Source organism: Cetorhinus maximus, chromosome 8 (assembly GCF_964194155.1).
Source record: "Cetorhinus maximus chromosome 8, sCetMax3.hap1.1, whole genome shotgun sequence".
In the NCBI taxonomy this organism is placed as follows: domain Eukaryota; kingdom Metazoa; phylum Chordata; class Chondrichthyes; order Lamniformes; family Cetorhinidae; genus Cetorhinus; species Cetorhinus maximus.
Window position 1 is genome coordinate 57082637 of NC_135886.1, and position 25583 is coordinate 57108219.

At 64.6% G+C, this 25583-nt stretch overlaps 1 protein-coding gene across 1 annotated transcript in view; it reads right to left on the bottom strand.

Annotated features, from left to right (window-relative positions):
- Window positions 1–244: 244 nt before the first annotated feature.
- Window positions 245–25583, bottom strand: part of LOC144683655 (neurotrophin-7-like) — a 45543-nt gene continuing 20204 nt past the window's right edge. Inside the window, exon 2 of the mRNA XM_078546906.1 lies at window positions 245–1066. Coding sequence (XP_078403032.1) covers window positions 366–1055 — 690 coding nt within the window. The 5' untranslated portion in view covers window positions 1056–1066 and the 3' untranslated portion in view covers window positions 245–365. The remainder of the gene's footprint in view (window positions 1067–25583) is intronic.

Below are 25583 nucleotides of genomic sequence, written 5' to 3' on the forward strand. Positions count from 1 at the left end.
TTTCCCAATCTACTTTAGCAAACTAGGACTTCATATCTATGCAATTGGCTTTATTGAAGTTCAGTATTCTAGTTTGGGGCCGATGTGGTTCACTCCCATATAAAGGAGCTCAGAAGTGCTGGAGCTACAGATTTAAGGAGTTTGATGGGGTAACATCTGACATTAAGGAATGGAAAGGATCAACATTAAAAATTAAAGATTGAGGCAGTGCCACATATAGAACTAAATAATCAATGCACATGGAACCTTTCCAAAAATGTTTAATAAATTAAGGGTAGGTTGTCAGGTATAAATATCACCATGCAGTTTGTATAAGTTAAGGAAATAATTTACACTGAGGTAGGGTGGACTCGGGTGCTACTGTGTCATGGTTTCCATGTTTTCCTGGTGAGAACGCACACACAGGCAGTCCTGATCCGAATGAAATTCCACCTGATGAGATTGTTGTCCAGCACCAATGCATGGACGTGGCTGTCGGTGGTGTCGCAGTGAGAATTCCAGTGACGGCTGTCAATCCCCCGACATCCTTGCCTGGTGGGCTTCCTCTTCTTGCATGTGGTCTCATAAAACATCTGTCGAACCAGCGTCCCATTCACGTAGAAGTGTGACAGCACACTCACCTCTCGGCCCCGAATGTCCAGGGCCACTTTCTTATCCAGGATCCAGTGGTGCTTCTTATCACAGACTGAAAACTGGCCCTGGTGTCGCACACTCGCGTCACGACGCTTCAGGTGGTGACTCGGCTTGATGGGCGGCTGCCAGGCTCTGGTATCACTGGCTGAAAGTTCACCAAGGTGTTGACTGTGAAACCGCACTCGAGTGGAATGGATGGGCCGGTTTCTGAACAAGTCAGCTTCAACTGTGAAAGGCTGGAAATCCCTCATCCTCACATTCATCCGTCCTGCCAGGGGCTGAGTATTTGGGGCACTGCCAGTGGGGGACCCATGCCTATGCCCCCCTGGGTTGGAGGGAAGCATCAATATGGCATTGTCAATCCTTGTTGAGGCCGGAATGGCACTGAGGTAAATAATGAGAAAACAGCAAAAGATGGACATCACTCATTTACCTGAGAAAAAAAAGGAAATTGCATCAGAAGCGTACAGAATGTAAACCAAACGCCCTGGCACTCTGTGTACACTCCACTCATCATATGTACACTTCCCTGGCTCTGTGTACACTCCACTCACCATATGTATACTTCCCTGACTCTGTGGCACTCCACTCATCATGGGTACACATCCCTCACTCTGGGAACACTCCACTCACTATGTGGACATTTCCCTCACTCTATATACACTTCACTCACCATGTCAACACTTCCCTGACTCTGCGTACACTCCACTCACCATGTGTACACTTCCCTCACTCTGTGTACACTCTACTCATTGTGTGTACACTTCCCTCACTTTGTGTATACTCCAATAATTGTGTACACTTCTCTCACTCTGTGTGCACTCCACTCACTGTGTGTACACTTCCCTCACCTTGTGTGCAATTCCCTCAGTCTGTGCATACTCCACTCACCATGTGTACATTTCCCTCGCTCTATGTATACTCCACTCACCATGTATACACTACCCTCACTCTGTGTATAGTCCTGTCACTGTGTGTACACTACCCTCACTCTGTGCATACTCCACTCACCATGTGTACACTTCCCTCGCTCTATGTATACGCCACTCACCGTGTGTAACTTCCCTCTCTGTGTATAGTCCAGTCACTGTGTGTACACTACCCTCACTCTGTGCATACTCCACTCATCATGTGCACACCACCTTCGCTCTGTGTATACTCCACTCATTGTGTATATAATTCCCTTACTCTGAGTATACTCCACTCACCCTGTGTACACTTCCCTCACTCTGTGTACTCTCCACTCACTGTGTACATTTCCCTCACTCTGTGAATACTCCACTCACTTTGTGTACGCTTCCCTCAATCTTTATGTACTCCAATCACTGTGTGTGCACTTCCCTCAGTCTGTGCATACTCCACTCACCATGTGTACACTTCCCTCTCTGTGTATAGTCCAGTCACTGTGTGTACACTTCCTCACTCTGAGTACATTCCACTCACCCTGTGTACATTTCCCTCACTCTGTGTATACTCCAATCACTCTGTGTACACTTCCCTCGCTCTGTATTATTTACTCATGGTGTGTACACTACCCTCACTCTCCTTATACTCCACTCACTGTGTGTACACTTCCCTCACTATTATTTACTCACCGTGTGTGCACTTCCCTCAGTCTGTGCATACTCCACTCACCATTTGTACACTTCCCTCACTCTATGTATACTCCACTCACCGTGTGTACACTTCCCTCACTCTTTATATACTCCACTCACTGTATGTACACTTCCCTCACTCTGAGTACACTCCACTCACCCTGTATACACTTCCCTCACTCTGTGTACACTCCACTCAGTGTGTACACTTCCCTCTCTGTGAATAGCCCAGTCACTGTGTGTACACTAACCTCACTCTGAGTACATTCCACTCACCCTGTGTACACTTCCCTCACTCTGTGTATACTCCAATCACTCTATGTACACTTCCCTCGCTCTGTATTATTTACTCATGGTGTGTACACTACCCTCACTCTATTATTTACTCACTGTGTATGCACTTCCCTCAGTCTGTGCATACTCCACTCACCATGTGTACACTTCCCTTGCTCTATGTATACTTCACTCACTGTGTGTACACTTCCCTCTCTGTGCATAGTCCACTCACTGTGTTCCACTTCCCTCACTCTGAGTACACTCCACTCACCCTGTGTAGACTTCCCTCACTCTGAGTACACTCCACTCACCCTGTGTAGACTTCCCTCACTCTGTGTACACTCCACTCACCATGTGTACACTTCCCTCACTCTGTGTGTACTCTACTCACTGTGTGTACACTTCCCCCACTCTGTGTATACACCACTCACCGTGGAGCTGTACACACACCTGGGACTATCTCCATGATGACCAATTCCAGGGAACCGTTGACACACGTTGCATTATCTGAGTAATGACGGATTGCCGTCACACACCTGGGAATCTATTAGTAATAATAGCTTCCCAAAAGCCGATCACACACCTGCAACTGTCTTAACGAAGACAGCTTCCCGGGAACCGTACACACACCTGGGACCAACTCCGTAATGATGGATTCCCGGCATCTGTACACACGCATCTGGGACTATCTCTGTACTGATGCATTCCCGGGATTCGTACACATACCTGGGACTGTTTCAGTAGTGACAGCTTCCCGGGAATCATACACACCATATGATCCTTTATGATGGTAACACACGTTTTGCACATTGATACACAGTCACCCCTTTCTGTTGACGAATACTGCTGCTGAACCTGAGAGATACTTGTCGGCCACATGTGTGCAGCCTATAACCTCCTGACCCTGGCCAACCCTTTATAGTGCTGAGTCCATAGGCCCTCTGTGCCTGACTTGCATTATAGGGACAGAATTTTATGTACTCCCTTGTGCTCACAAGCCAGGCACCCATCACCTGCCTGATGCACTGATGGGCTGCTGATTATGAGATCCCACAAATGTCTGCAGCTGATCCCTCGAATGACCTGTTGCCTGAAAATTGAGTGCCACGTTCACCCACCACATTCCCCCCTCCAGCATTCTGCTCAGGTCAACGACTACCCGTCTGTAGAAGTACAGGCATCACAGAAACTGCCAAACTGACAGGGTCTTCTAACAGCCATTGCCTGTAGACCACTTGCATTTGGCAATACCTCCTTCCAGCATTCATCTCCCTTTCTGCCCCTCTGTGCCCTGCACATGCCTGTACCAGCATAGTGCCTCCCCCTGGTGACCCTCTGTCGCTGCAGCCAGTTTCATCTGGCAGCTAATGTGGCAGCCCTGTCACTCCCCTCCTGACTGGAGGAGGTGCTCTCTGAGTGCAGAGCACCCATGTCCCTTTGCAGCGTCCAACACTTCATCACTGTCAACACCCCCTGTGCCCGCCATGCACCCTCCTGCCCCCCCCGCTCGGCCCCCACCACTTGCACTCCCCACTTCACACCCCCCGCCACCTCTTACATTGCTTGGGCTCAGTGAAGGGCTCCAGTTACTGCCCCCTGCAGCATTCCTTCCTCACTGCAATCCTTTCAAACTACTCTCACTTCCAGTGGCAGATCCTGTGCATCTCGAGGGAAACTTTACATTCATGATGACTTGTCAGCTACAGGCATCCATCACCTCTCTCTCTCTACACCAGCCTCCTTACGGCTGGCAAACCAAACCATGTAGGAGTGTTTACAATTCCCGGGAAGCTGCCATTACAGAGAGAGTCCCAGCGCCTTCTATAGAATTCCAAACACTGCTCCAAATGGGCGTCAATGGTGCTGTTAATGGCCTCAATTTAGTGTCAGTCAGCAGCGTGCGGGCTCCTGATGCACCTCACTGACCACTCCTGGGAACATGGTGGTCAGCAGTCACAATAACTTCTTCCGCTATTCTCCCAACAGCCCCCACCCCCCGACACCCGACCCACCCCCACACACACCCGACCCACCCCCACTCACACCCGACCCCACCCCCTCCACACACCCGACCCCACCCCCTCCACACACCTGACCCCACCCCCTCCACACACCTGACCCCACCCCCTCCACACACCCGAACCCACCCCCTCCACACACCTGACCCCACCCCCTCCACACACCCGAACCCACCCCCTCCACACACCCGACCCCACCCCCTCCACACACCCGACCCCACCCCCTCCACACACCCGACCCCACCCCCTCCACACACCCGAACCCACCCCCTCCACACACCCGACCCCACCCCCTCCACACACCCGACCCACCCCCACACACACCCGACCCACCCCCACTCACACCCGACCCCACCCCCTCCACACACCCGACCCCACCCCCTCTGCATACCCGAACCCACCCCCACCACACACCCGACCCACCCCCACTCACACCCGACCCCACCCCCTCCACACACCCGACCCCACCCCCTCCACACACCCGACCCCACCCCCACTCACACCCGACCCCACCCCCTCCACACACCCGACCCCACCCCCTCCACACACCCGACCCCACCCCCTCCACACACCCGACCCCACCCCCTCCACACACCCGACCCCACCCCCTCCACACACCCGACCCCACCCCCTCCACACACCCGACCCCACCCCCTCCACACACCCGACCCCACCCCCTCCACACACCCGACCCCACCCCCTCCACACACCCGACCCCACCCCCTCCACACACCCGACCCCACCCCCTCCACACACCCGACCCCACCCCCTCCACACACCCGACCCCACCCCCTCCACACACCCGACCCCACCCCCTCCACACACCCGACCCCACCGCCTCCACACACCCGACCCCACCGCCTCCACACACCAGACCGCTCCCCCCTTATGACACTCGACACCAGGCCCTCCACTCACACGTACACCCACCCTCCACACAGCCGACCCCACCCATTACACATCCCCGTCTCCACCCCCTCTACCCGACCAACCCCAGCCCCTCTACCCACCTGACCCCACCCCCTCCACACCCCCGACCCCACACCCTCCACACACCCGACCCCACACCCTCCACACACCCGAACCCACCCCCTCCACACACCCGACCCCACCCCCTCCACACACCCGACCCCACCCCCATCCACACACCCGACCCCACCGCCTCCACACACCAGACCGCTCCCCCCTTATGACACTCAACACCAGGCCCTCCACACACCCGAACCCACACCCTCCACACACCCGACCCCACCCTCATCCACACACCCGACCCCACACCCTCCACACACCCGACCCCACCCCCATCCACACACCCGACCCCACACCCTCCACACACAGGTCACCATCCCCTCCACACACTGGACCCCACCCCCAGATAGAACAGACCCCATCTCCCAGACACACCCGACCCCACCTCCACACACACCTGACCCCACCCCCAGACACGCCAGACACCATCCACCACACGCACCCAAACCCACCGCCTCAGCCCACCTGATCCCACACCCACACACACCTGACCCCACCCCCAGACACACCAGTCCCCATTCCCCACACACACCCAACCCCACCCCCTGCATGCACCCAACAGGACCCCCACACACACCCGACCCCACCCTCTCCACACTCCCTCCAACCGACCGACCAAAACACCTCCACCCACCCGACCCCACCCCCTCCACAGACCCGACCCCACCCCCTCCACACACCCGACCCCACCCCCTCCACACACCCGACCCCACCCCCTCTGCATACCCGACCCCACCTACTCTGCACACCCAATTCCACCCGACTCCGCACACCTGACCCCACCCACACAGACACCCGACTCCTCCCCGTCCTCAGACCCGACCCCAACCCCTCCTGACAACCGACCCCACCCCCTCCACATACCCGACCGCTCCCCCCTTATGACACCCGACCCCACGCCCTCCACTCACACGAACCCCCACCCTCCACACACCTGACCCCACCCTTTACACATTCCCGACCCCACCCCTACACACACCCATCCCCAACCCCTCCACACACCTGACCCCACCCCCTCCACACACCTGACCCCACCCTTTACACATTCCCGACCCCACCCCTCCACACACCCATCCCCAACCCCTCCACACACCTGACCCCAACCCATCCACACGCCCGACAAAACCCGCAAACAGAGCCAACCCTATCCCATCCGCAAACCCGACCCCAACCCCTCCACACACCCGACCCCACCCCCTCCACACACCCGACCCCACCCCCTCCACACAGCCGACCCCACCCACTACACACACCCGACCCCACCCCCTTCCACACACCCAACACCACCCACCACACACCCGACCCCCCCTCCACTCACCCGACCCCACCCCCTCCACACACCCGACCCCACCCCCTCCACACACCCGACCCCACCCCCTCCACTCACCCGACCCCACCCCCTCCACTCACCCGACCCCACCCCCTCCACACACCCGACCCACCCCCTCCACACACCCGACCCCACCCCCTCCACACACCCGACCCCACCCCCTCCACACACCCGACCCCACCCCCTCCACACACCCGACCCCACCCCCTCCACACACCCGACCCCACCCCCTCCACACACCTGACCCCACCCCCTTCCGCACACCCGACCCCCACCCCCTCCACACACCCGACCCCACCCCCTTCTGCACACCTGACCCCACCCCTTCCGCACACCTGACCCCACCCACTACACACACCCGACCCCACCCCCTCCACACACCCGACCCCACCCCCTTCTGCACACCTGACCCCACCCCCTTCCGCACACCTGACCCCACCCACTACACACACCCGACCCACCCCCTCCACACACCCGACCCCACCCCCTCCCACACACCCGACCCCACCCCCTCCACACAGCCGACCCCACCCACTACACACACCCGACCCCACCCCTTCTGCACACCTGACCCCACCCCCTTCCGCACACCTGACCCCACCCACTACACACACCCGACCCCACCCCCTCCACACACCCGACCCCACCCACTACACACACCCGACCCCACCCCCTCCACACACCCGACCCCACCCCCTCCACACACCCGACCCCACCCCCTCCACACAGCCGACCCCACCCACTACACACACCCGACCCCACCCCCTTCTGCACACCTGACCCCACCCCCTTCCGCACACCTGACCCCACCCACTACACACACCCGACCCCACCCCCTCCACACACCCGACCCCACCCACTACACACACCCGACCCCACCCCCTCCACACACCCGAACCCACCCCCTCCACACACCCGAACCCACCCCCTCCACACACCCGAACCCACCCCCTCCACACACCCGAACCCACCCCCTCCACACACCCGACCCCACCCCCTCCACACACCCGAACCCACCCCCTCCACACACCCGAACCCACCCCCTCCACACACCCGAACCCACCCCCTCCACACACCCGACCCCACCCCCTCCACACACCCGAACCCACCCCCTCCACATACCCGACCGCTCCCCCCTTATGACACTCGACACCAGGCCTTCCACTCACACGTACACCCACCCTCTACACAGCCGACCCCACCCATTACACATCCCCGTCTCCACCCCCTCTACCCGACCAACCCCAGCCCCTCTACCCACCTGACCCCACCCCCTCCACACCCCCGACCCCACACCCTCCACACACCCGACCCCACACCCTCCACACACCCGAACCCTCCCCCTCCACACACCCGAACCCACACCCTCCACACACAGGTCACCATCCCCTCCACACACTGGACCCCACCCCCAGATAGAACAGACCCCATCTCCCAGACACACTCGACCCCACCCCTAGACACACCCGACCCCACCTCCACACACACCTGACCCCACCCCCAGACACGCCAGACACCATCCACCACACACACCCAAACCCACCGCCTCAGCCCACCTGATCCCACACCCACACACACCTGACCCCACCCCCAGACACACAGTCCCCATTCCCCACACACACCCAAAGCCACCCCCTGCATGCACCCAACAGGACCCCCACACACACCCGACCCCACCCTCTCCACACTCCCTCCAACCGACCGACCACAACACCTCCACCCACCCGACCCCACCCCCAAACATAGCCGAACCCACCCCCTCCACGCACCCGACCCCACCCCCTCCACACATCAGACCCCACCCCCTCCACGCACCCGACCCCACCCCCTCCACACACCCGACCCCACCCCCTCCACACACCTGACCCCACCCCCTCCACACACCCGACCCCACACCCTCCACACACCCGACCCCACCCCCTCTGCATACCCGACCCCACCTACTCTGCACACCCAATTCCACCCGACTCCGCACACCTGACCCCACCCACACAGACACCCGACTCCTCCCCGTCCTCACACCCGACCCCAACCCCTCCTGACAACCGACCCCACCCCCTCCACATACCAGACCGCTCCCCCCTTATGACACCCGACCCCACGCCCTCCACTCACACGAACCCCCACCCTCCACACACCTGACCCCACCCTTTACACATTCCCGACCCCACCCCTCCACACACCCATCCCCAACCCCTCCACACACCTGACCCCAACCCCTCCACACACCTGACCCCACCCCCTCCACACACCTGACCCCACCCCCTCCACACACCTGACCCCACCCCATCCACACGCCCGACAAAACCCGCAAACAGAGCCAACCCTATCCCATCCGCAAACCCGACCCCAACCCCTCCACACACCCGACCCCACCCACTACACACACCCGACCCCACCCCCTTCTGCACACCTGACCCCACCCCCTTCTGCACACCTGACCCCACCCACTACACACACCCGACCCCACCCCATCCACACACCCGACCCCACCCACTACACACACCCGACCCCAACCCCTCCACACACCCGACCCCACCCACTACACACACCCGACCCCACCCCCTCCACACACCCGACCCCACCCCCTCCACACACCCGACCCCCCCCCCTCCACACACCCGACCCCACCCCATCCACACACCCGACCCCACCCACTACACACACCCGACCCCAACCCCTCCACACACCCGACCCCACCCACTACACACACCCGACCCCAACCCCTCCACACACCCGACCCCACCCACTACACACACCCGACCCCAACCCCTCCACACACCCGACCCCACCCACTACACACACCCGACCCCACCCCCTTCCGCACACCCAACCCCACCCCCTCCACACACCCGACCCCACCCCTCCACACACCCGACCCCACCCCCTCCACACACCCGACCCCACCCACTACACACACCCGACCCCACCCCCTTCCGCACACCTGACCCCACCCACACACACATCCGACCACTCCCCGTCCTTACACCCGACCCCACCCCCTCCTGACAACCGACCCCACCCCCTCCACATACCCGACCGCTCCCCCCTTATGACACTCGACCCCAGGCCCTCCACTCACACGTACACCCACCCTCCACAGAGCCGACCCCACGCATTACACATCCCCGTATCCACCCCCTCCACCCGACCAACCCCAGCTCCTCTACCCACCCGACCCCAACCCCTCCACACACCCGACCCCAACCCCTCCACACACCCGACCCCAACCCCTCCACACACCCGACCCCAACCCCTCCACACACCCGACCCCAACCCCTCCACACACCTGACCCCACCCCCTCCACACACCCGACCCCACCCCCTCCACATACCCGACCGCTCCCCCCTTATGACACCCGACCCCACGCCCTCCACTCACACGAACCCCCACCCTCCACACACCTGACCCCACCCTTTACACATTCCCGACCCCACCCCTCCACACACCCATCCCCAACCCCTCCACACACCTGACCCCAACCCCTCCACACACCTGACCCCACCCCCTCCACACACCTGACCCCACCCCCTCCACACACCTGACCCCACCCCATCCACACGCCCGACAAAACCCGCAAACAGAGCCAACCCTATCCCATCCGCAAACCCGACCCCAACCCCTCCACACACCCGACCCCACCCACTACACACACCCGACCCCACCCCCTTCTGCACACCTGACCCCACCCCCTTCTGCACACCTGACCCCACCCACTACACACACCCGACCCCACCCCATCCACACACCCGACCCCACCCACTACACACACCCGACCCCAACCCCTCCACACACCCGACCCCACCCACTACACACACCCGACCCCACCCCCTCCACACACCCGACCCCACCCCCTCCACACACCCGACCCCCCCCCCTCCACACACCCGACCCCACCCCATCCACACACCCGACCCCACCCACTACACACACCCGACCCCAACCCCTCCACACACCCGACCCCACCCACTACACACACCCGACCCCAACCCCTCCACACACCCGACCCCACCCACTACACACACCCGACCCCACCCCCTTCCGCACACCCAACCCCACCCCCTCCACACACCCGACCCCACCCCTCCACACACCCGACCCCACCCCCTCCACACACCCGACCCCACCCACTACACACACCCGACCCCACCCCCTTCCGCACACCTGACCCCACCCACACACACATCCGACCACTCCCCGTCCTTACACCCGACCCCACCCCCTCCTGACAACCGACCCCACCCCCTCCACATACCCGACCGCTCCCCCCTTATGACACTCGACCCCAGGCCCTCCACTCACACGTACACCCACCCTCCACAGAGCCGACCCCACGCATTACACATCCCCGTATCCACCCCCTCCACCCGACCAACCCCAGCTCCTCTACCCACCCGACCCCAACCCCTCCACACACCCGACCCCAACCCCTCCACACACCCGACCCCAACCCCTCCACACACCCGACCCCAACCCCTCCACACACCCGACCCCAACCCCTCCACACACCCGACCCCAACCCCACACACACCTGACCACACCCCCTCTACACACCCAACCCCAACCCTCCACACACCTGACCACACCCCCTCTACACACCCAACCCCACCCCCTCTACACACCCGAACCCAACCCCACACACACCTGACCACACCCCTCAACACACCTGACCCCACCCCCTCCACACACCTGACTCCACCCCCTCCACACACCCGACCCCACCCCCTCCACACACCCGACCCCACCCCCTCCACACACCCGACCCCACTCCCTACACACACCTGACCCCACCCCCTGTACACACCTAACCGCACCCCCACACTCACCCGACCCCACTCCCTAAACACACCTGACCCCACCCCCACACACACCCGACCCCACCCCCTCCACAAACCAGACCTCATCCCCTCCTTATACCCGACCCCACCCACTCTGCACACCCGACCCACTCTCCAAACACCCGACCGCCCCTCCACGCACCCGACACCCCTTCCACACACCCGACCCCCCCTCCACACACCCGACACCCCACTCCACACACCCGAACCCCACTCCACACACCCGAACCCCCCTCCTCACACCCGACCCCCCCTCCACACACCCAACACCCCACTCCACACACCCGACACCCCACCCCACACACCCGAACCCCCCTCCACACACCAGACCACACCCCCTCCTCACACCCGACCCCAACACCTCTGCAGACCTGACCCACCTTCTCACATAACTCTCCCCACCCCCTCCACATACATGAAAGCCCCCTACACACCTGACCACCCCTCCACACTCCCGACACCCCCCTCCACACACCCGACCCCACCCACTCGACTCAATCGAGCGCCCCCTCCACACACCCTACCCCACACTCTCCACACACCCTACCCCCCTCCAGACACCCTACCCCACCCTCTCCACACGCGACCCCACGCCCTCCACAAACACTCGAACCCACCCCCACACAAATTCAACCCCACCCCCAGACACACCTGACCCGACCCCTCCACAAACCTGACTCCTCCCCCTCCCAACAACCGACCCCACCCCCGCCACACACGCGTCGACACCCCCTCCAGACACCCATTCCCAACCCCTCCACACAGCCGACCGAACACCCACAAACACCTGACCCCACCCCCTCCACACAGCCGACCCCACCTACTCCGCACACCAGACCACATCCACTGCACAACCGACCCTGGAAACACATACACCCGGCCACACCCCCACAACACAACTGAGCCCACCCCCTCCAAAAAACCGACCCCACCACCTCCACACACACGAACTTCCCTCCACACACCCGACCCCACCCCCTCCACACACCGGCCCCCACCCTCTCCACACACCCGACCCCAACCCCTCGACACACCCGACCCCAAACCCTCCACACACCCGACCCCAGCCCTCGTCAAACCCGACCCCACGCCCTCCACAAACCCGACACCACCCTCTTCACACACCCGACCCCACCCACTCCACACACCCGACCCCAGCCCCTCCACACACCCGACCCCACACCCTCCGCATACCCGATCACACCCCCTCCACACACCCGACCCCACGCTCTTCACACACCCGACCCCACCCCCTCCGGACACCCGATCACAGGCCACACACACGCCCGGCCTGACCCTCTCCACAAAACTGACCCCATTCCCACCACACACCCGACCCCACCCCGACTCTCAACCAACCCCACGCCCACCACACACCCGTTCCCAACCCAATCACACTCCCGACCCCACCCCATGCACAGCCACAACCCCACCCCCTCCACACACTCGACCCCACCCCCAAACATACCTGACCACACCTCCTCTACACACCAGACCCCACCCCCTCCAGACACCCATTCCCAACCCCTCCACATAAATGACCCCACCCCCTCGACACACCCGACCCCACCCCCTCCACACACACGACCCCACCCCCTCGACACAGCCGACCCCACCCCCTCCACACACCCAACCCCAACCCCTCTGCACACCTGACCCCCCCCTTCACACATCCGACCCCTCCCACCACCTCACACCTGACCCCCCTTCACACATCCGATCCCACCCACTCCACTAACTTGACACCCCGTCCACACATCCGACCCCATCCCCTCCACATACCCGACCTCCCCTCCACACACCAGACTCCACCCCCTCTGTACACAACCGACCCCAACCCTCCACACACCCGACCCCACCCCCTCCACACACCCGACCCCACCGCCTCCACACACCTGACCCCACCCCCTCCACACACCCGACCCCACCCCCTCCACACACCCGACCCCACCGCCTCCACACACCTGACCCCACCCCCTCCACACACCCGACCCCACCCCCTCCACACACCCGACCCCACCCCCTCCACACACCCGACCCCACCCCCTCCACACACCCGACCCCACCCCCTCCACACACCCGACCCCACCCCCTCCACACACCCGACCCCACCGCCTCCACACACCCGACCCCACCCCCTCCACACACCCGATCACAGCCACATACACGCCCGGCCTGACCCCCTCCACAAAACTGACCACATTCCCACACACAACCGACCCCACCCACACTCTCAACCGACCCCACCCCCACCACACACCCGTTCCCACCTCCATCACACACCAGACCCCACCCTCTGCACAAGCTGAACACCACACATTACGCATCCCCGTCCCCACCCCACCCACCCGACCGACCCCACCCCCTTCACACACTCGACCCCACCCCCAAACATACCTGACCACACCTCCTCTACACACCAGACCCCACCCCCTCCAGACACCCATTCCCAACCCCTCCACATAAATGACCCCACCCCCTCGACACACCCGACCCCACCCCCTCCACACACACGACCCCACCCCCTCGACACAGCCGACCCCACCCCCTCCACACACACGACCCCACCCCCTCGACACAGCCGACCCCACCGCCTCCACACAACTGACCCACCCCCTCCACACACCCGACCCCATCCCCTCCACACACACGAACCCACCCTCCACACACCCGACCGAACCCCCACACACACCCGACCCCACATCCTCCACACACACGACCCGACCCCCTCCACACACCCGACCCCACCCCCTCCCCACCCCCTCCACACACCCGACCCCACCCCCTCCACACCCAACCCCACCCCCTCCACACACTCGACCCCACCCCCACCACACACCCGACCCCACCCCCTCCACACACCGGACCCCACCCCCTCCACACACCCAACCCCACCCCCTCCACACACCAGACCCCACCCCCACACAAATTCGACCCCACCCCCAGACACATACCCGACCCCACCCCCTCCACACACCTGACCCCACCTCCTCCACACACCCAACCCCACCCCCTTCACACACCCGACCCCACACCCTCCACACACGCGACCCCACCCCCTCCACACACCTGACCCCAGCCTCTCCACACGCCCGACCCCACCCCCTCCACACACCTGACCCCACCCCCTCCACACACCCGACGACCCCTCCACACACCCGACCCCACCCTCTTCACACACCCGACCCCACACCCTCCGCATACCCGATCACACCCCTTCCACACACCCGATCCCACCCTCTTCACACACCCGACCCCACCCCCTCCGCATACCCGATCACACCCCTTCCACACACCCGATCCCACCCTCTTCACACACCCGACCCCACCCCCTCCGCATACCCGATCACACCCCCTCCACACACCCGACCCCACCCTCTTCACACACCCGACCCCACCGCCTCCACACACCCGACCCCACCCCCTCCACACACCCGATCACAGCCACATACACGCCCGGCCTGACCCCCTCCACAAAACTGACCACATTCCCACACACAACCGACCCCACCCACACTCTCAACCGACCCCACCCCCTCCACACACCTGAACCCATTCCCTCCACACATCCGCCCCGACCCCCTCCACACACCCGCCCCCACCCCCACACACACCTGAACCCAACCTCTCCACACAACCGACCCCAACCCCTCCACACACCCGACCCCAACCCCTACACACACCCGACCCCAACCCCTCCACACACCCGCCCCCACCCCCACACACACCTGAACCCAACCTCTCCACACAACCGACCCCAACCCCTCCACACACCCGACCCCAACCCCTACACACACCCGACCCCAACCCCTCCACACACCCGCCCCCACCCCCACACACACCTGAACCCAACCTCTCCACACAACCGACCCCAACCCCTCCACACACCCGACCCCAACCCCTACACACACCCGACCCCAACACCTCCACACACCCGCCCCAACCCCCACCACACACCTGAACCCACCCCCTCCACACACCCGACCCGACCCCCTCCACACACCCAACCCCACCCCCTCCACACAACTGACCCCACCCCCTCCACACAACTGACCCCACCCCCTCCACACACCCGACCCCACCCCCACCACACACCCGACCCGACCCCCTCCACACACCCAACCCCACCCCCTCCACACACCTGACCTCATGCCCTCCACACCCCTGACCCCACCCCCTCCACACACCCGACCCCACTCCCTCCACACACCCGACCCCACTCCCTCCACACACCAGACCTCACCTCCTCCACACATCCGACCCCACCCCCGCACAAATTCGAACCCACCCCCAGACACATGCCTGACTCCACCCCCTCCACACACCCGACCCCTCCCCCACCACACACACGACCCCACCCCCTCCACACACCCGACCCCACCTCCTCCACACACCCGACCCCACCCGCTCCACACACCCGACCCCACCCCCTCCACACACCCGACCCCACCCCCTCCACACACCCGACCCCACCCCCTCCACACACCTGACCCCACCCCCTCCACTCACCCGACCCAACCCCCTCCACACACCCGACCCCACCCCCTCCACACACCCGACCCCACCCCCTCCACACACCTGACCACACCCCCTCCACACCCCTTACCCCACTCCCTCCACACACCAGACCTCACCCCCTCCACACATCCGACCCCACCCCCACACAAATTCGACCCCACCCCCAGACACATACCTGACGCCACCCTTTCCACACATCCGACCCCTCCCCCTCCACACACCCGACCCCCCCTCCAGACACCCGACCCCACGCACCACACACCCGACCCCCCCTCCACACACCGGACCCTACCCGCTCCACACACCCGACCCCTCCCCTTCCACACACCCAACACCACCCACCACACACCCAACCCCCCCTCCACTCACCCGACCCCACCCGCTCCACACACCAGACTTCACTCCCTCCACACACCCGACCCCACCCCCCCCACTCAACCGACCCTACCCCCTCCACACACCCGACCCCACCCCCTTCACACACCCGACCCCACCCCCTCCACACACCTGACCCCACCTCCTCCACACACCCAACCCCACCCCCTTCACACACCCGACCCCACACCCTCCACACACGCGACCCCACCCCCTCCACACACCTGACCCCAGCCTCTCCACACGCCTGACCCCACCCCCTCCACACACCTGACCCCACCCCCTCCACACACCCGACGACCCCTCCACACACCCGACCCCACCCTCTTCACACACCCGACCCCACACCCTCCGCATACCCGATCACACCCCTTCCACACACCCGATCCCACCCTCTTCACACACCCGACCCCACCCCCTCCGCATACCCGATCACACCCCTTCCACACACCCGATCCCACCCTCTTCACACACCCGACCCCACCCCCTCCGCATACCCGATCACACCCCCTCCACACACCCGACCCCACCCTCTTCACACACCCGACCCCACCGCCTCCACACACCCGACCCCACCCCCTCCACACACCCGATCACAGCCACATACACGCCCGGCCTGACCCCCTCCACAAAACTGACCACATTCCCACACACAACCGACCCCACCCACACTCTCAACCGACCCCACCCCCTCCACACACCTGAACCCATTCCCTCCACACATCCGCCCCGACCCCCTCCACACACCCGCCCCCACCCCCACACACACCTGAACCCAACCTCTCCACACAACCGACCCCAACCCCTCCACACACCCGACCCCAACCCCTACACACACCCGACCCCAACCCCTCCACACACCCGCCCCCACCCCCACACACACCTGAACCCAACCTCTCCACACAACCGACCCCAACCCCTCCACACACCCGACCCCAACCCCTACACACACCCGACCCCAACACCTCACACACCCGCCCCCACCCCCACACACACCTGAACCCAACCTCTCCACACAACCGACCCCAACCCCTCCACACACCCGACCCCAACCCCTACACACACCCGACCCCAACACCTCCACACACCCGCCCCAACCCCCCACCACACACCTGAACCCACCCCCTCCACACACCCGACCCGACCCCTCCACACACCCAACCCCACCCCCTCCACACAACTGACCCCACCCCCTCCACACAACTGACCCCACCCCCTCCACACACCCGACCCCACCCCCACCACACACCCGACCCGACCCCTCCACACACCCAACCCCACCCCCTCCACACACCTGACCTCATTGCCCTCCACACCCCTGACCCCACCCCCCTCCACACAGCCTGACTCCACCCCCTCCACACACCCGACCCCTCCCCCACCACACACACGACCCCACCCCCTCCACACACCCGACCCCACCTCCTCCACACACCCGACCCCACCCGCTCCACACACCCGACCCCACCCCCTCCACACACCCGACCCCACCCCCTCCACACACCCGACCCCACCCCCTCCACACACCTGACCCCACCCCCTCCACTCACCCGACCCAACCCCCTCCACACACCCGACCCCACCCCCTCCACACACCCGACCCCACCCCCTCCACACACCTGACCACACCCCCTCCACACCCCTTACCCCACTCCCTCCACACACCAGACCTCACCCCCTCCACACATCCGACCCCACCCCCACACAAATTCGACCCCACCCCCAGACACATACCTGACGCCACCCTTTCCACACATCCGACCCCTCCCCCTCCACACACCCGACCCCCCCTCCAGACACCCGACCCCACGCACCACACACCCGACCCCCCCGCCACACACCGGACCCTACCCGCTCCACACACCCGACCCCTCCCCTTCCACACACCCAACACCACCCACCACACACCCAACCCCCCCTCCACTCACCCGACCCCACCCGCTCCACACACCAGACTTCACTCCCTCCACACACCCGACCCCACCCCCCCCACTCAACCGACCCTACCCCCTCCACACACCCGACCCCACCCCCTTCACACACCCGACCCCACCCCCTCCACACACCCGACCCCTCCCCTTCCACACACCCAACACCACCCACCACACACCCGACCCCCCCTCCACTCACCCGACCCCACCCCCTCCACACACCCGACCCCACCCCCTCCACACACCCGACCCCACCCCCTCCACACACCCGACCCCACCCCCTCCACACACCCGACCCCACACCCTCCACACTCCCGACCCCTCTCCACAAACCCGACCATCCCCTCCAGACACCCGACCCCACCCCCTCGATACACCCGCCCCCACCTCCTCGACACACCCGCCCCCACCCCCTCGACAGACCCGCCCCCACCTCCTCGACACACCCGCCCCCACCCCCTCGACAGACCCGACCCCACCCCCTCGACACACCCGACCCCAGCCCCTCGACACAACCAACCCCACCCCCTCGACACACCCGACCTCATCCCCTCGACACACCTGCCTCCACCCCCTCGACACACCCAACCCCACCCCCTCGACACACCCGACCCCACCCCCTCGACAAACCCGACCCCAGCCCCTCGACAAACCCGACCCCAGCCCCTCGACACAACCAACCCCATCCCTCCACACACCCGACCCCACCCTCCAGATACCCGACCCCATCCTCCACACACCCGCACCCACCACCTCGACACACCCGACCCCAGCCCCTCGACACACCCGACCCCAGCCCCTCGACACAACCGACCCCATCCCTCGACACACCCAACCCCACCCCCTCCACACACCCGACCCCACTCCCTCCACGCACCCGACCCCACCCCCTCCACGCACCCAACCCCACCCGCTCCACGCACCCGACCATCCCCTCCACACACCCAACCCCACTCCCTCCGCACACACTACCCCACCCCCTCCACACAGCGGACCCCACTCCCTCCGCACATCCGATCACAGCCACACACACGCCCTGCCTGACCCCCTCCACAAAACTGACCCCATTCCCACAAGCACCCGACCCCACCCCCACTCTCACCAGACCCCAAGCCCACCACACACCCGTTCCCAACCCCTTCACACTCCCGACCCCACCCCGTGCACAGCCACGACCCCACCCCCCTACACACCCGACCCCACTCCCTCCACACACCCGACACCACCCCCTCCACACACCCGACACCGCCCCCTCCACACACCCGACCACCCCCTCCACACACCCGACCACCACCTCAAAACACCCGACACCACCCCCTCCACACACCCGACCACCCCCTCCTAACACCCGACTCCACCCCCTCGTCAAACCCGACCTCACCCCCTCCACACACCCAACCCCACCCCCTCCGCACACCCGGCCCCACCCGCTTCACACACCCGACCCTACACCCTCCACACACCCGACCCCACCCCCTCCACACACCCGACTCCCCTCCAGAAACCCGATCCCAGCCCCTCCACACACACGACCCCATCCCCTTGACACACCCGACACAACCCCCTCCACATCCCCGAACCCACCCCCTCCGCAAACCCGACCCCAGCCGCACATACACCCGGCCTAACCACCTCCACGCAACTTATCCCACCCATTCCAAACTCCCGACCCCACCACCTCCACACACCCGACCCCACCCGCTTCACACACCCGACCCCACCATCCAGACACCCGACCCCATCCTCCACAAACCCGCCGCCACCCCCTGGACAAAACCGACCCCACCCCCTCGACACACCCACCCCCACCACCTCAACACACCTGACCCCACCCCCTCCACACACCTGACCCCATCCCCTCCACACACCTGACCCCACCCCTCCACACACCTGACCCCACCCCCTCCACACACCTGACCCCACCCCCTCCACACACCTGACCCCACCCCCTCCACACACCTGACTCCCCCCCTTCCACACACCCGACCCCACCCCCTCCACACACCCGACCCCACTCGCTCCTCACACCCGACCCCACCCTCTCCACACACCCGACCCTACCCCCTCCCGACGCCCGACCCCATCCCCCACTCGCACCCGACCTCAACCACTCCACACACCAGATCCCCCCTCCACACACCCGACCATCCCCTCCACAAACCCAACCATCCCCTCCACACACCCGACCCCACCCCCTCCACACACACGACCCCACTCGCTCCTCACACCTGACCCCACCCTCAATGCTGCTCTGTCCCCACCTACTCTGCACACCCCCGAGCCCATCCCCTCCGCACACCCGACCTCAGCCACACATACACCCGGCCTCATCCCCTCCACACACTCGACCCCACCCGCTTCACACACCCAACCCCACCCCCTCCCGACGCCCGACCCCATCCCCCACTCGCACCCGACCTCAACCACTCCACACACCCGACCATCCCCTCCACACACACGACCCCACCCTCCAGACACCCGACCCCATCCTCCACACACCCGCACCCACCCCCTCGACACACCCGACATCATCCCCTCGACACACCCGCCCCCACCCCCTCGACACACCCGACCCCACCCCCTCGACACACCCGACCCCAGCCCCTCGACACACCCGACCCCATCCCTCGACACACCCGACCCCACCCCCTCCACGCACCCGACCATCCCCACCTCTGCACACACGCAATGACACCCCCTCCACACACGCATCCCTCACCCCTCCACACACCGGACCCCACTCCCTCCGCACACCCGACCCCACCCCCACTCTCACCCGACCCCACGCCCACCACACACCCGTTCCCAACCCCTTCACACTCCCGACCCCACCCCGTGCACAGCCACGACCCCACCCCCCTACACACCCGACCCCACCCCCTCCACACACCCGACACCACCCCCTCCACACACCCGACACCACCCCCTCCACACACCAGACCACCCCCTCCAAACACCCGACCCCACCCCCACGTCAAACCCAACCTCACCCCCTCCACACACCCGACCCCACCCCCTCCACACACCCGGCCCCACCCCCTCCGCACACCCGACCACCCCCTCATCCAACTCGACCTCACCCCCTCCACACACCCGAGCCCACCCCCTCCGCACACCGGGCCCCACCCGCTTCACACACCCGACCCCACCCCCTCCACACACCCGACCTCACCCCCTCTACACACCCGACCCCACCCCCTCCACACACCCGACCCCACCCCCTCCACACACCCGACCCCATCCCCTCCACACACCCGACCCCACCCCTCCACACACCCGACCCCACCCCCTCCACACACCCGACCCCACCCCCAAACAAATTCGACCCCACCCCCAGAAACATACCTGACTCCACCCCCTCCACTCAACCGACTCCACCCCCTCCACAAACCCGACCCCACCCCCTCCACACACCCGACACCAACTCCTCCACACACCCGACCCAACTCCACACGTCCGCACCCCCCCCTCCACACACCGATCCCACCCACCACACATCCAACCCCCCCTCCACACACCCGACCCCACCCACAACACACCCGACTCCCCCCTCCAGATATCCGACCCCAACCCCTCCACACACTCGATCCCACCCCCTCCACAGTCCCAACACCCCGCCCCACACACCCGACCCCCCTCCACACAACCGACCCCACCCCTCCACATACCCGACCCCACCCCCTCCACATACCCAACCCCACCCCTTCCACACACCCGACCCCGCTCCAGACACCCGACCACACCCCTTCCACACACACGACCCCACCCCCTCAACACACCCAGCACAACACCCTCCACACACCCGATCCCCATCCAGACACCCGACACCACCCCCTCGACACCCCCGATCCCACCCCCTCCGCACATCCGACCCCAGTAGCACATACACCCGGCCTCACCCGCTACACACAACTGTTCCCACCCCCTTCAAACTCCCGACCCCACCACCTCCACACACAGGAATACCCTCCACACACCCGACTCCACCCGCTTCACACACCCGACCCCACCCCCTCCCGACGCCCGACCCCATCCCCCACTCACACCCGACCTCAACCCCTCCACACACCGGACCCCCCCTGCACAAACCCAACCATCCCCTCCACATACCTGACCCAACCCGCGCCAGACACCTGACCCCACCCTCCAGACACCCGCCCCCACACCCTCGACACGCCCGACCTCACCCTCTCCAGACACCCGACACCACACCCTCCACACACTCGCCCCCACCCACTCCAGAAACACTGACCCCACACCCTGCACAGCCAACTCCACCCCTCCACACACTAGATCCCACCACCTCCGAGACACTAAACACCATCCCCTCAACACACCTGACCCCACCCTCTCCACACACCCGACACCACTCCCTCCACACACCCGACCTCAACCCCTCCACACACCCGACCCCACCCCCTCCACACACCCGACCCCACTCCCTCCACACACCCGACCCCAACCCCTCTGCACAACCGACACCACCCCCTCCACACACCCGACCCCACCCCCTCCACACACCCGACCCCATCCCCTCCACACACCCGACCCCACCCCTCCACACACCCGACCCCACCCCCTCCACACACCCGACCCCACCCCCAAACAAATTCGACCCCACCCCCAGAAACATACCTGACTCCACCCCCTCCACTCAACCGACTCCACCCCCTCCACAAACCCGACCCCACCCCCTCCACACACCCGACACCAACTCCTCCACACACCCGACCCAACTCCACACGTCCGCACCCCCCCCTCCACACACCGATCCCACCCACCACACATCCAACCCCCCCTCCACACACCCGACCCCACCCACAACACACCCGACTCCCCCCTCCAGATATCCGACCCCAACCCCTCCACACACTCGATCCCACCCCCTCCACAGTCCCAACACCCCGCCCCACACACCCGACCCCCCTCCACACAACCGACCCCACCCCTCCACATACCCGACCCCACCCCCTCCACATACCCAACCCCACCCCTTCCACACACCCGACCCCGCTCCAGACACCCGACCACACCCCTTCCACACACACGACCCCACCCCCTCAACACACCCAGCACAACACCCTCCACACACCCGATCCCCATCCAGACACCCGACACCACCCCCTCGACACCCCCGATCCCACCCCCTCCGCACATCCGACCCCAGTAGCACATACACCCGGCCTCACCCGCTACACACAACTGTTCCCACCCCCTTCAAACTCCCGACCCCACCACCTCCACACACAGGAATACCCTCCACACACCCGACTCCACCCGCTTCACACACCCGACCCCACCCCCTCCCGACGCCCGACCCCATCCCCCACTCACACCCGACCTCAACCCCTCCACACACCGGACCCCCCCTGCACAAACCCAACCATCCCCTCCACATACCTGACCCAACCCGCGCCAGACACCTGACCCCACCCTCCAGACACCCGCCCCCACACCCTCGACACGCCCGACCTCACCCTCTCCAGACACCCGACACCACACCCTCAACACACTCGCCCCCACCCACTCCAGAAACACTGACCCCACACCCTGCACAGCCAACTCCACCCCTCCACACACTAGATCCCACCACCTCCGAGACACTAAACACCATCCCCTCAACACACCTGACCCCACCCTCTCCACACACCCGACACCACTCCCTCCACACACCCGACCTCAACCCCTCCACACACCCGACCCCACCCCCTCCACACACCCGACCCCACTCCCTCCACACACCCGACCCCAACCCCTCTGCACAACCGACACCACCCCCTCCACACACCCGACCCCACCCCCTCCACACACCCGACCCCAACCCCTCCGCACACCCGACCCCAACCACTCCACACACCCGACCCCAACCACTCCACACATCCGACCCCAACCCCTTCACACACCCGACCCCCCTCCACACACTCGACCCCCCTCCACACACCTGACCCCACTCCCTTGACAAACCTGACAAAAACCCCTCCACACACCCGTCCCCACCCTCCACACACCCGACCCATCGTCCACACACTCGACCCCACCCCCTCCACACACCCGACCCCACCCTCCACACACCTGACCCATCGTCCACACACCCGACCCCACTCCCTCGACACACCCGACGCAACCCCCTCGACACACCCGACCCCACCCTCTCCGCTGCTCTGAGCCCACCAACTCTGCACACCCGACCCCACCCCCTCCGCACACCCGACCCCAGCCGTACATTCACCCGGCCTCACCCCCTCCACACAACTGATCCTACCCTCCACACACACGACCCATCGTCCACACACCCGACCCCACCCGCTCCGCACACCCGACCCCACCCCCTCCAAACACCCGACACAACCCTCTCCACACACCCGACCCCACCCTCCACACACCCGACCCATTGTCGACACACCCTACCCCACCCCTTCCGCACACCTGACCCCACGCTCCACACACCCGACCCATCGTCGAGACACCCGACCCCACCCCCTCCACACACCCGACCCCACCCCCTCCACACACCCGATCCCACCCCCTCCACACACCCGACCCCACCCCCTCCACACACCTGACCCCACCCCCTCCACACACCCAACCCAACCACCTCCGCACACCCGACCCCACCCCCTCCACACACCCGACCCCACCCCCTCCACACACCCGAACCCACCCCCTCCACACACCCGACCCCACCCCCTCCACACACCCGACCCCACCCCCTCCACACACCCAACCCAACCACCTCCACACACCCGACCCCACCCCCTCCACTCACCCGGCCCCCCCCCAATCCACACACCTGACCTCACCCCCACTGCACACCCGACCCCACCCCATCCACACCCCAGATCCCACCCCTTCCACACATCAGACCCCACGCCCTCCACACAACCGATCCCACCCCCCTCCGCACACCCGACCCCACCTAATCTGCACGCCCGAGCCCACGCCCTCCGCACACCTGACCCCACCCACAGACACACCCGACCCCTCCCCGTCCTCACACGCAACCCCACCCGCTCCTCACACCCGACCCCACACCCTGCAC